A 15,033-nucleotide genomic window follows, 5' to 3' on the forward strand; every position below is an offset into this window, starting at 1 on the left:
AAATGCAAGAGATAAAGAAAAACCTTATATTAGAACATGCATCAAAAAGCACTTCAGTTTATTTTGCATCTTTATTAAAACACCTAGAATGTCAAGACTTTGTCTGCTGATTATTACTCACTGACAAGACATATATAACCAAATCATGCTTTTCTCACAGGCAATACAACACACAGCAATTTCTGGGAGGGCTCCACAATATTTCTTAGCACTGTTGATCTACAAGAAACAACAATCTGATAAAAACGTGCACGCATGAGAAGTCCCCACAACGATCTGATAAAAAGGTGCACGCATGAGAAGTCCCTGGAGCTGCTTTCTCTTGCTTCCTCTGTTTTCTCAGAGCACATTTTGCAAAGCTCTACAGGGAACTCATCCGTTTTATGATGATTCTGCTTATTTCTCCTTAACCACACAGATACACACACACACACAAACTCTAAGCTATATAATTCTGCAGGGAAGAGAGAGGAATGTTTTTCATGATGTGTCCTTTATGCAAAATGCATTTATTTTTTCTCCTCATCTAAGCCAAAAAAACCCCCAAAAAGTCCATGTTTTATATAAGATTCAGAGTATATCTTCTCTGTCTGCAAGCAGGGCTCTCAGTCCAACTGTACTGTTCCTCTACTTTTTGCTTATCAAATGCCATATTGAAAATTTGTTTACACATCTGCAACCTGCTCAAATGTAGGCACTTGTCTTTTTTTTTTTTTTTACTGTTTTATTACTAGCCCATATCACAGTTCTAAGCATACTAAGTTCCTTCCCTCTTTCTCCTTTCCAGAATAATTAGACAACTTAAAGAATAAAGTATTTTTTAAGGACTGGATGATCCAAAACTCAATTAATGTGCATATGGTAAAACCAATGATCTTATTAGGCACCTTCTATTGTGAAAATTTTGTTGTCAACTATCCCACTCTTGTAAGCTATTATTAGTATTGGAAATTGATATAGCTTTAAATGTGAATGCTATTATTTTTTAGGATCATATATCACTTTTTATTATTTCATAAATAACATATATATATATATATCAGTTTAATAAAGAAGAATCATGACGTACTTCTGTTATACCAAATGAAACTGCAGCCTTCTTTTTTAGAAGGAATTGCTTTCACTGATGTGTGTGGTCTCCATATATTTCTATGTGTGCCTTCATATTCAGGAACACATATTCATTTAAAAAAAATGATGCTATTCCACACAGATTTCTGAAAATATTCTCACTAAAATACTCCGGATCTTTGAATGTCAGCATACACAGTTTAAATTCATTCATTTTAAGCCTGCCTAGGGTATCACTGTATGAAGAATAATTTGAGAACTTCACTATACTTTAAGTATGTTTTCTACTTTTCACCTCTGTGAAAAATACTACAACATATGACTTTAGATATCAATGTCAGTATATCTATAAAAGAGTCTTTTATAATAAACTTATGTTCTTTTATTTATTTATTTATTTTTAATATATGGTGACAGATTTTATTTATTTAATTATTTATTTTAATTTTGTTTTATTTTTAAACTTAGGATGGGGAACACATGTATACCTGTGGCGGATTCATTTTGATATTTGGCAAAACTTATGTTCTTTTAAAATTTTTGATAGATATTGCTAAATTACCCTCCAAAAAACTATGCAAATCAAAATTTCTGCTAATGCACACAAATAATTTTGTGAATTATCAAATTTTCATACTGGATAGGCCAACATTGCTTTCTCTTTCTCCTTTGTGGTTTGTAAATTCCTAGTGAAATTTGAAATGTTTTAATACAATTAACATTAATTTTCCTATGAATCTCCTGCTAATGTAATTTCCCCACGCTCATTTGATTGTCGTGCATTTTTCTTATTATTGAAACATTCCTTTTGTTATACTCAGTTGCTCATTCGTGTCTGACTCTGTGTGACCCCACGGACTGTAGTCCACCAGACTCTTCTGTCCATGGGGATTCTCCAAGCAAGAATACTAAAGTGGGTTGCCATGACCTCCTCCAGGGGATCTTCCCAACCCAGGGATTGAACCCAGTTCTCCCACATTGTAGGGGAATTCTTTACCTTCTGAGATACCAGGGAAGCCTGAAACAGTTTCTTATGTAAGGAAAATTAGTACTTTGTCTGCCTTATGTGTTTGTATTTTAGTTTATTATCTTTCATCTTATTAAGAATAATTATTTGATATATTTATTTTCAACTGTTTATTCATTTAAATTCATATCTTATTTCTTACTATTAGATTCATATCTTACATTAAAAATCCTTCATCACATTTGTTTGTTTTACTTTTAAGTGGTTGCATTTTTTTTTAATTTTATTTTATTTTTAAACTTTACGGAATTGTATTAGTTTTGCCAAACATCAGAATGAATCCATCACAGGTATACATGTGCTCCCCATCCTGAACCCTCCTCCCTCCTCCCTCCCCATACCATCCCTCCAGGTCGTCCCAGTGCACCAGCCCCAAGCATCCAGTATCGTGCATTGAACCTGGACTGGCATCTCGTTTCATACGTGATATTTTACATGTTTCAATGCCATTCTCCCAAATCTTCCCACCCTCTCCCTCTCCCACAGAGTCCATAAGACTGTTCCATACATCAGAGTCACTTTTGCTGTCTCGTACACAGGGTTATTGTTATCATCTTTCTAAATTCCATAAGTGGTTGCATTTTTATAAGCATATTGAATGTTTTAGTTTTATATACCTTAATTGCAGATTTATTTACCATTTATATTGTTCTTAAGTGTTGGGGAAAACACTGTTTCACATCACCCAACACTGTAACCATACCTGATCTGAACTCCACTCCTTAGCTCAGTTCATACAGATATTTTCCACTCCAGAAAGTGGCCCTGGACATTCACCTCACTGTCCACACCATCTGGGTTATCAAGGTTTTTCAGCTACCTGGAGCTTTTTCTTTCTCCACCCTATTTCTTTCTCCACACTATCGCTGATGCATGTATTTTGCGGTTGTGAGAGGGATTCGTATTAAAAAAGCATTTCCTTATCGGACCCCCTAGGGATTAGATTCTGGTATAAATTAATAGCTATTCCTTTATTTCCAGGCAATATTGGGTGAATTGCCCTTTGTATGGTATGTTGATGTTTAATCGCTAAGTTGCATGTGACTCTTTGTAACCCCATGGACTGTAGGCTCCTCTGTCCATGGGATTTCCCAGGCAAGTATACTGGAGTGGGTTGCCATTTTCTTCTCTATGTGATGTTCTCAACCCAGGGATTGTAACCATCACAAAATGCTACCTCTTGAACAAGAGGAACATTATAATAATATCAAATCTATTCCAATGAATTAAGGGGACCCTTACCTTTGGCCCAGTAAACTGTATGGATCCTGGAATATACTTTTCCTTGTTATAATTATTCCACAAATAGCTTGATCTAGATTTTGTGTTTTTTTTAACTGTATTCAAAATGGGAACTCAAAAGCTGAAGCTTAGATATCTCTTCCATTTGCACTTCTTACTAACCCTGTGATCTTGGGAAAATTAATCAATTCTATATTATTAGTTTTACCCTCTGTAAAACAAGAATAATTTGTAATGCTGACCTCAAGATGATACATGCATGGGATTATTATGAACGACATGCAATGTCAGATACATAGTAAGTGCTCAATAAATATTCCTTGGAGTTGTTTTCAATGATCCTTATCACAACTGCTGTGGTCTCATGTGGTCTCATACTTCAACAAACCTAACTGGATATTTTATAGTAATCAACTTTTCATTTTCTGCAATACCAAAGTCAACATTCAAAACCTCAATCTCTTTTGATCCACTGATCAAAACTTTATGGAGCCAATCAGTTCTGTAGTTGATCGGAAGCAAGATTTAGTATTCTGAAATCAACTATTAGCTTCACCACTGCTAAGTCACTTCAGTCGTGTCCAACTCTGTGTGACCCCATAGACAGTAGCCCACCAGGCTCCCCCATCCCTGGGATTCTCCAGGCAAGAACACTGGAGTGGGGTGCCATTTCCTTCTCCAATGCATGAAAGTGAAACGTGAAAGTGAAGTCGCTCAGTCGTGTCTGACCCTCAGCGACCCCATGGACTGCAGCCTTCCAGGCTCCTCTGTCCATGGGATTCTCCAGGCAAGAACACTGGAGTGGGGTGCCATTGCCTTCTCCACCACAGACAGAAAGAAAAACTGCTGCCCCAGCAAAATCATCTAGCATGACAATTAAACAAGTAGAGATGGTAAACAGGAATGATTTTATGTATCATCCCCAAATCAAGCAACTTAATACAACTATATTGTATTAACAACATCACTGTTGTTCTGTGATGCTACAATCTTTCTTGCCATTCCTTTGTATTCAGTATTAGATTCAATTCTTTGGTTACTGCGCTGTGTGCTGTGTGCTGTGCTTAGTTGCTCAGTTGGGTCTGACTCTGTGACACCATGGACTGCAGCCTGCCAGGCTCCTGGCTTCATGTTAAAACCAAGAATTTGTCTGAGTACCAATTCAGACTGAATACAGCTGCGTGCATCTGAAATCCAACTCGGTAACATAAAAAGATGAGATTTACTTTCCTAAGGAAGCTCTTGGGATTCACAGACCAGGTCTGGAGCATCAGTTCTGAGATGGATCATCCTTCCGGGCCCTTTTATCTTTCTGATCCATCTCACTTAGCAACAGGCTTTCATCTTTATGGTTTCAAGTGGCTGCTGTATTTTGAGACCACATCTGCTTTAGGCAACAAGGAAAATGGCAATGGGTGAAATATCTGTGCCAGGTGTGTCTTTTTGGCAGAAAGCCTGTGTCTTTCCTGAAAGTTCCACCTACTGGCCTCCACTTAACATCCTACTATTTAGAATTACATCACATGGTCATTTTTAGGTGAAAAAAAAATTGTAATAAGTGAACATTTAATTCTGAATAGTGTCAACCTGAGCAAACTATACGGAAAGAGAGGCTGAATAGTAGATAACTAACATCATTTACCTACAGGGAAGAAGCATGATTCTATTGTTTGTGTCAAATGGCATATTGTTTAAATTTTCATTTTTAATTAGAGGATAATTACTTTACAATATTGTGATGGTTTCTGCCATACATCAACATTAGTCAGCATCAGGTATTCATATGTCCGCTACCTCTTGAACCTCCCTCCTACTTCCCTCCCCATCCCACTCTTCTAGTTTGTTAAAGAGTACCAGCTTTGGGTGCCCGGCGTCAAACAGCAAATCCCCACTGACTATTTTACATATGACAATATGTATGTTTCAATGCTATTCTCTCAAATCACCCTACCCTCTCCTTGCAGCAAAGGCCATATCTATCAAGAGAATTAGAGAACAACACTATCTTCTAATCACTCTTCCTGCCTCCAAGCTCATTCCTTAAAACCTCTTACATTAGAGACCAGCAAACTTTTCCTATAATAAGCAACACAGGAAATGTTTCAGGCTCTGTGAGCCATAATGTTAGCTGCAACTACAGCTCTGCTACCACAGTACCTAGACTATCATAGGCAAGATTTACATGAATGGGTACAGATTTGTTCTAGTAAAATTTTGTTTACAAAAACAGACAGTGAGAACCTACTGTATAGCACAGGGGGAAAAAAAAAGGTAGAATCTGTTTGGAAAACATATATTAAATTAATCTTAAAAATGCATTCCAATATACATTAGGTACACACACATACTATTTGATTTCATTTTTACGAGGTACCTAGAATTGTCAAATTCATAGACTCAGAAAGTACATTGGTAGATGCCAGGGGCTGGGTGCAGGAGTCAGGCAGGCAAATGGGGAATTAGTGTCTAATGAGGACACAGTTCCAGTTTTGTCTCTGTGCTCCATCTTGTCTGACTCTTTGTGATCCCCAAGACTGTAGCCCTCCAGGCTCCTCTGTCCATAGGGTTTCCAAGGCAAGAATACTGGAGGTGGCTGTCATTTCCCCCTCCAGCGGATCTTCCCCACTCAGGGATTGAACCCTCGTTTCTCATGTCTCTTGCATTGCAAGGTGTGCATTCTTTACCACGGAGCCACCTGGGAAGCCCCACGTTCCAGTTTAGGAAGGTAATAAAGTCAAGGGATGCATGATGGTGAGTGCTGCACAACGATGTGACTGCACTTATTGCCTCTGAACTGTACAATTAAATATGATTATAATAGTATGTTTTATATTATGTGACTTTTACCACAACAAAATAGAAAAAAAACAAAAAACCAGCAGGCTGGATTTGTGTCCACTGTCATGGTTTGCTGGTCCCTCTAGTACCATATTACTAGCTATTTTGTGGTTATTTGTGTATTTTTTATTTCTAAAATCAGAGGCAGTGCAAATATCCCTTATTCTTAGCCCACAATGTAAAGCAAATTCTTTACTATGCTAACATCCATATCACTTTCTATATGTTCATATTACAGTGTGCAGTAGATGCTATTATGATGTTTTATGTGTTTATTTTTCCACGATGAGTTCAAAAACACACACATACACACACAATATGATTTCCAATATTCAGCCTATAGCTTGCCATACTGTTTCACCAGAAATCACGCCTGGACCCACAGTACAAGACAGACTGAAAGCCTACTCTGCTTTGTCCTTTTTCTCCAGTACTTTCAGACATTAAATTTTCTCCTTCAACAAGGCTTGTCTCTATAAAAGAACTTAAAAATATAGTTGATCTTGGAACAATTTGGGGATTTAAGATACCAACTTCCCTCCTGCAGTCAAAATGCATATGTGACTTGTTACAGTTGGCCCTCGTATAGAAGGTTCCTATAAGGGGACTCGCACAGTTCACACCTGTGTTGCTCAAGGGTCAGCTATACTAGTATTGCCCATTTCTACCCTTCTCTCTGAGTCTTAGATGAGGGCTGAAATGTTTTGGCTTGCTCCTAAGTCCTTCAGCCTTAGCTGCAATGATTTCTTTAGGCTTCATGATTCCTAAAAGCCCAGTATCACTCAACATGCTCTCATGTACTCACTTAGCTTTAACTGTGTTCACACATAGGTATATAGTTTAGATTGCACTTATAATAACTTTTTTCTCCCCTTATTATTTTCTTTGGCTTTTTGATCTCTGTTTTGATTGATTTCAACTATTTTCTATGTCAACTATTTTCCCAAGCATTTCTCTAGATAAAGTTGGAGGATGATACAGACTACCCTGGTGGTTCAATGGTTAAAACTTTACACTTCCAGTGCAGGAGACGTGGGTTTGATCCCTGGTCAGGGAACTAAGATCTCCTATGCTGTGTGGTGCCGCCAAAGAAATTCTTAAAAAGGTAGAAGGATGATATACTTTCTGGATTCCTTTCTAAATATTTCTTTCATGCTAACAGATATATCATGTTTTTGATTGAGTGAAGGATTTGGTGTTCTGCCTTTTCTCTGAAGGCTGACAATGGTATTAAATTATTAACCACAATCCAGTATTTCAAGTGACAAATATGATGTGAAAATATCTTTTCCTAGTAAGTAACTTTTAAAAATCTGAAGTCTATACCATTTTTTCTTCATTCATAGGCTTTAGGAAAACTTTTCCAGCATCCAACTAAGTTTGATGCTTTTCCAATTAATCCTTCCTGCAATTCAGAAAGTTTATTCAAGTTGTAAATTCTGTATATTCTACACCTAGATGTTTTTAAAAAAATGTTACTGTTCCTCTCCTTCATCTGCTGTTTCTTGCATTCTGGGAATATATGTTATTCCCACACTATGTGTATTTAATATATCCTCTAAGTCTCATCTATTTCTCACAATTTCCATATATTTGTATTTTTGTTCTCTGATTTTTAGCTCCTTCTTCCAGTCTTGGAAGTTCTTAAGTTCCAGGAAAACAATTTGGGTCTTATCACTGACCCTATGTGCCTCAATGTGCATATTGATTTTCTGTTGTTTACTTATTGTAGAAAACATGGCTTTTAGGAATCTCTCTGCAGTGTCCTTAAAACAAGAGTGCTCTGATTACCTAGTGTTGAGTACTATTTTTTGGTAATGACTTCTGTGCCTGTTTTCTTTGGTGCTTTGCCTCCCAGAGTGATGGTCAGTTTCCAGGGTGCTCCCTGGGGTTCTTATGTGGCCCCTGGCAATACCTTATCAGTGACTCTCACAAGTGATGGAGTCACAGAGCTCTTTGCTTCTGTAAGGAGATGATCGGCAAATGTGCTGTCAGTCCCTTGACAAGGTTCTAGAAGAAAGTCTCTTCTGGAGTTTTTACACAAATTTTCACCTGCCAGAAATAATGGTGTTGAGTCTCTTAGCTTTGTGTGTGTGTGTTGGGGGGGCGGGGGAGGTGGGGGCGAGGTATTCCTTGCGGCTTGTGGGATCTTAACTCACCAACCAGCAACTGAACTTAAGCTCTTGGTAATTAAAGTGTGGAGTTCTAATGACTGTACCACCAGGGAATTCTCTTCAACTTTCTTAAGAGACCGAGGAGCCTGAGTGTCTTCGGGGCCTTTCCACTGGCTGTCTCAGACTAGACCCTGCATTCTACTCTGGTCTCTGGGGAGTCCATTTGGCAATTGCTTTCTCCCTGGAGATTCTGTTTAAGAAGGAAAACTGAGTCTCTCTTTCTAAACTGATTCCCTCACAACTTAAGGAGCTACCTGCTTATCTCAGGAGAATTAAAATAGACTGGATTTGGGAAAACAAAAGAAATTGCAATCTCCTATTAAAAACCTTATATATATGAGACAAAGGATGTTAACAAAACATATTGCATTAACCATTTCAAAACAGATGTAAGTTAAGCCATGTTGTTCATCTTCAATTCATAAATGCCGCATTATCAATTATATCTCAATAAAACTGTATTTTCAAAATTTATATATATCCATTTGTACAGAGTGATTTGGTTAGTGACTATAATAACCTAATTCAATACCCATATATATAAACTTAAGTATATAAAACATGTACTCAAAATATATTTTCTAAATCCAAACTTAGGGCCTTGCAGAGGTAATGAAAATATTTTCATCATAGTTGAACTTTATTTTAATTATATTTAGGAAATTCATCTTAGATACAAATAAAATAAAATAGCTAGGTTTTAGAAATCACCAGAAGATTGGAAATCTCTATCATGACTTATCAAATACAGTGTAGGCTCTATATTTAGGAGAGACTGGGGTCAATTTCTTCATGGCAATTCAGAAAAGAACTTGGGAAAATCACTTACATACTGTATATCAGTTTGTATAGCTTTAATGTGGCATTTAAAATATTTCACATGGTTATCATATATTTTAAAATAAAGGATGCAAATGCTTAAGGGTTTCTGCAAATTTTGTTGATTAATGTAACTATTGCTTGGACTATCAGTCCTATTATAATTTAATCATAACTTGAAAGTTGAAAACACATAGCAATAGATTTCCAACATTCTACTGTATGTGTTGACACAAACTGTCACTAATTGTGTTGGTATGGTAAAAAAAAAAAAAAATTACACCAATTAAGCAAGAATTGCAAGTATTTTATCATGTATGAATGGTTTTTCCTTGAGATCAAGTTGTTACTTACACTAACAACTCCAGAAATTTGTTTTAATAAATACTAGGACAGCTAGCAGAAATATTCCTGAAAACTTTAGGCTATAGGCAATTATTAAAATATTTGGAATTTCTTCAAATTTCTTCACACCCCCCAAATATTTAAATATTAGTCTTCAAAATATTATTTTATATCTTCAAAAATATATTAACTTCCAAAATATAAAAATGATTTATCTTACCCATATCCGACATTTCAGGCACAGTTACAATGTATGGTCCATCTGTGAACTTTGGAGCATTGTCATTGATGTCTTGCACTTTGATGATAAACTCAGATTCAGGCTCAAGGGGCTTGTTTGTTCGTCTGTCAATAGCCTGCGCGTGAAGTACATAGTGGGTCTTCTGCTCCCTGTCTAGGCTTTTTGTTGAGTGGATGTCGCCAGTGGTATCATCAATGATAAAAATAGTCCCAGCACCTTCTCCAGTAAGGATGTACTTGACAGACCCATCACCTTTGTCAGAATTGGAGTGCAGCTGTAGACAAAGACGGAAAAATTTAAGATAATATTATATTCCAACCTTACATGGTGTTCTCTGAAAATTGCCTATCTATAATTTAATACTTAATTTGGTTATGACCATTTTCTTCTCTCCAATGTCCCAGGTGTTGCTAAAATCATGTTTATCTGCAGTTTTTCTCTACTTGGTATAAACAGGGATATTTTATTATGTTCTAAGAGATTTAATTATTGAAGAAAAATTAATGAGCAATACTTATTAAAAGCATAACCCTTGCTGTCATTATACTAAATCAATGTTTTGCTACCTACACAGAATAAAATTGTAAAAGAAACTACCAGTAAATCACAGTTGTCTTCCATATTTCCACAGGGAATTAAAAAAAACAAAACTAAGAATTAACTGCTTGCCATTATATTTCAATATTAAAATTTTAAAAATACTACAGTAAAATTTGAGATTCAAATTATTTATTAAAATTTCCACAAAATGGACACTCATTTATTATAGGAATGTTAACTTTATAATTTGGAAAAACAAATATCTTCCAGATCGCTAAATTAAAAAAAAAAAAAAAACCTTGTTATGGAATATTCTCTTTCTTGAAAAATTATGAAACTTTACACTCTAAATGGCAGTATAGATTTAATCAGTAAGTAGGCCCTGATTTTTAATTGAGATACACTAATAAATCTCACTTGTAAAACTAAAATGATTGAATTTTGTTTGAATAGACATTATAGGAGTAATATTTCAGCAGAGGTCTTCAATAAGAAAGATATTGTACATTAAGATAATTTAAAAACTTTTCATCATTTAAATATTAGCAAATGCTTTTAAACTGCATATAATTCACACAATGAATTATAACATCGAAGTTCAGTTAATATTTCTATGAATAGCATTGCTATATTTCTAGTTGAGAACATCCACAGTATTTTCTTAAATCTCAAACACATACTTGAAAAATTGTTTCTCCCAAGAGATCTGAAGAGTTATCCTTCACACGAAACCTTTTTGGTCACATAACCACAACTACTCACCTTTGCACATTTCTGACACTCTGAAACACTGAAAATATATAACCTTGTTCACATAGCATTTTGGTTTCTAGCCAAGGTAAAAAATTTCAAGGTTTATGTTAAAGTCTCTGAACTCTTAGAAGACATTTTTAAATATAGAAAAAAGATAATATAAGGAAAGGACTATTTCAACGGGAAAATGAAGGGGTCCGAAACATAAATAACAGTACATCAGGAAAAACTGTACTTATTTCTTGAAAACACATAAGACATAATTAGGGATAAAATTTTGATAGGCATCACTCAGATTCAACAAATTAAATACTTTCCAAACTGATTTTTTTTGGAGTTTTTCTAAAAAGGAATAAAACTACATTAGCAGAATATAAAAAACACAGCTTTCAAAGATTCACACTTCATTAGTAAATTAACTACTAAAAGAAGCAGTAGAATGAGTTGTGTGGAGACAGTTGTAGGCATGCATGAAAATGAATTTATTCATTTATTTATATCTCTTTACATCATTTTAGCACCTACAAGAAGAGATTTAACATTTATGCAACAGACGTCTACAAAATATCGATTGAGCAGTCTGTTTCATATTCTCCAATTTTGCATTTATCCATGATGAAAACACAGCAAAGTAAAGGACCAAATTCTCTGAACAAACGTTTTTAAAACCTTTTCTGGAACATGCATGTTATTAAATTAACCAAAAGGTGAAGTCATTTTAGTAGCTATTGCTATATTCTGTATGGATTATAAATCTATATATAATAAATATGACTAATTAAAAACACTGACAGAAACAGTTAAACCTTCTAACAACTAACTATTGAAAGATATGACAATGGTGAAAAATGACTCTTGAGGATATTATCATATACTATTACATTTTTAGAGTGGCTAATTTGAAATTATTTAGTTTTGGATGAAAGGATCACACTGCAGTTAACTATATGTATTTTTTGAATAGGCATATGGACATAGACCAGCAACAGAAGTATGTAAAAGTAGTAAAGTTGTCAATCTAAAGCATCTGTTAAAATTTTATATGCTCTATGCTTTATATGGATTATGATAAATTATTCAATTAAAGATAAATGCCAGAAAATTTATGGCTTTAGATTTTAACACTTGAATCTAACTCCACATTTTTAAAGTTTTGAGAATTAGCATAGCACTTAGCATAAGTGTTTCAGAAGTTATGTCTAACTAGATAGTAAATGTGCAGTGTGTGCTAAGTTGCTTTAGCCGTGTCTTATTCCTTGGGACCCTATGGACTGTGGTCCACCAGGCTCCTCCGTCCATGGGATTCTACAGGCAAGAAAACTGGAGTGGGTTGCCATACCCTTCTCCAGGGGGTCTTCATGACCCAGAGATCAAACCTGCATCTCTTAGTCTCTTGCATTGGCATGTGGGTTCTTCACCACTAGCGCCACCTGGGAAACCCCCATAATCTGCAGGAGCCAGTGAATTATAACTTCAGTTCAGTTCAGTTGCTTAGTAGTTTCCGATTCTTTGAAACCCCATAGACTGCAACACTCCAGGCTCCCCTGTCCATCACCAACTCCTGGAGCTTGCTCAAACTCGTGTCCATTGAGTTGGGTGATGCCATCCAACCATCTCACCCTCTGCTGTCCCCTTCTCCTTTAACCTTCAAATTTTCCCAACATCAGGGTCTTTTACAAGGAGTCAGATCTTCGCATCAGGTGGCCAAAGTTTTGGAGTTTCAGCTTCAGCATCAGTCCTTCCAATGAATATTCAGGACTGATTTCCTTACTTAACAGTATTGATATTGTTGTACAACACAGTCAAAGGTACAATGAAATATTATAATAATACATTTGGATTACATAAATTGTTGTAAATATTTAGCTTGAGTATTTTATTTTTTTTTTAATTATTGTTATTTTTTTGAGTATAGTTGATTTACCAGACCACCTGACCTGCCTCTTGAGAAACCTGTACGCAGGTCAGAAAGCAATAATTATACCTGGACATAAAACAACAGACTGGTTCAAAATAGGAAAAGGAGTACGTCAAGGCTGTGCATTGTCACCCTGTTTATTTAACTTATATGCAGAGTACATCATGAGAAATGCTGGGTTGGAGGAAGCATAAGCTGGAATCAAGATTGCCAGGAGAAATATCAGTAACCTCAGAAATGCAGATGACACCACCCTTATGGCAGAAAGTGAAGAAGAACTAAAAAGCCTGTTGATGAAAGGGTATATATATCCCCTTGTTTTTATATTCTATTTCAATATAAGTCATTACAGATCATTGAGTAGAGTTTCCTGTTTTATAAAGTAGGGTCTTACTAGTTATCTATTTTATATATAGTTCAGTTCAGTTCAGTCTCTCAGTCGTGTGCAACTCTTTGAGACCCAGTGAATCACAGCACGTGAGGCCTCCATGTCCATCACCAACTCCCGGAGTTCACTCAAACTCAGGTCTATTGAGTCGGTGATGCCATCCAGCCATCGCATCCTCTGTCGTCCCCTTCTCCTCTTGCCCCCAATCCCTCCCAGCATCAGAGTCTTTTCCAATGAGTCAACTCTTTGCTCGAGGTGGCCAAACTACTGGAATTTCAGCTTTAGCATCATTCCTTCCAAAGAAAACCCAAGGCTGATCTCCTTTAGAATGGACTGGTTGGATCTCCTTGCAGTCCAAGGGACTCTGAAGAGTCTTCTCCAACACCACAGTTCAAAAGCATCAATTCTTCGGTGCTCAGCTTTATTCACAGTCCAATTCTCACATCCATACATGACCACTGGAAAAATCCTAGCCTTGACTAGACGGACCTTTGTTGGTAAAGTAATGTCTCTGCTTTTCAGTATGCTATCTAGGTTGGTCATAACTTTCCTTCCAAGGAGTAAGCGTCTTTTAATTTCATGGCTGCAGTCACCATCTGCTGTGATTTTGGAGCCCCCAAAAAAGTAAAGTCTGACACTGTTTTCACTGTTTCCCCATCTATTTGCCATGAAGTGATGGGACCAGATGCCATGATCTTAGTTTTCTGAATGTTGAGCTTTAAGCCAACTTTTTCACTCTCCCCTTTCACTTTCATCAAGAAGCTTTTTATTTCCTCTTCACTTTCTTCCATAAGGGTGCTGTTATCTGCATATCTGAGGTTTTTGATATTTCTCCCGGCAATCTTCATTCCAGCTTGTGCTTCTTCCAGCCCAGCAGTTCTCATGATGTACTCTGCATAGAAGTTAAACAAGCAGGGTGACAATATACAGGCTTGAGTTATTCCTTTTCCTATTTGGAACCAGTCTGTTGTTCCATGTCCAGTTCTAACTGCTGCTTCCTTACCCGCATACAGATTTCTCAAGAGGCAGGTCAGGTGGTCTGGTATTCCCATCTCTTTCAGAATTTTCCACAGTTTGTTGTGATCCACACAGTCAAAGGCTTTGGCATAGTCAATAAAGCAGAAATAGATGTTTTTCAGGAACTCCCTTGTTTTTTCGATGATCCAGCAGATGTTGGCAATTTGATCTCTGGTTCTTCTGCCTTTTCTTTCTTTTTTTCTGTTTTGCTGAGGTCAGCATGTATTTTCCATCGTTTTCTATCATTAACAATTGTTTTTGGCTTTATCTTTTTTTAAATTTTATTAACTTTACAATATTGTATTGGTTTTGCCATATATCAACATGAATCCGCCACAGGTATACATGTGTTCCCCATCCTGAACCCTCCTCCCTCCTCCCTCCCTGTACCATCCCTCTGGGTTGTCCCAGTGCACCAGCCCCAAGCATCCAGTATCTTGCATTGAACCTGGACTGGCGACTCATTTCATACATGATATTATACATGTTTCTTCTGCCTTTTCTAAAACCAGCTTGAACATCTAGAAGTTCACCATTCACGTATTGCTGAAGCCTGACTTGGAGAATTTTGAGCATTACTTTACTAGCCTATGAGATGAGTGCACTTGTGCGGTAGTTTGAGCATTCTTTGGCATTGCCTTTCTTTGGGATTGGAATGAA

At 36.4% G+C, this 15,033-nt stretch overlaps 1 protein-coding gene across 11 annotated transcripts in view; it reads right to left on the reverse strand.

The window, feature by feature from the left end:
* CDH18 (cadherin 18) overlaps positions 1-15,033 on the reverse strand; it is a 1,278,664-nt gene that overhangs the window by 295,416 nt on the left and 968,215 nt on the right. For all 11 annotated transcript variants that reach the window (XM_086362510.1, XM_086362508.1, XM_086362509.1 and 8 more), the window contains one exon: positions 9,737-10,031. In XM_086362510.1, coding sequence (XP_086218636.1) covers positions 9,737-10,031 — 295 coding nt within the window. The remainder of the gene's footprint in view (positions 1-9,736; positions 10,032-15,033) is intronic.

The sequence above is a fragment of the Bos grunniens genome, chromosome 20 (assembly GCF_055505025.1).
Source record: "Bos grunniens cultivar Pamir isolate PY7600 chromosome 20, Bosgru_T2T1.0, whole genome shotgun sequence".
NCBI lineage: Eukaryota > Metazoa > Chordata > Mammalia > Artiodactyla > Bovidae > Bos > Bos grunniens.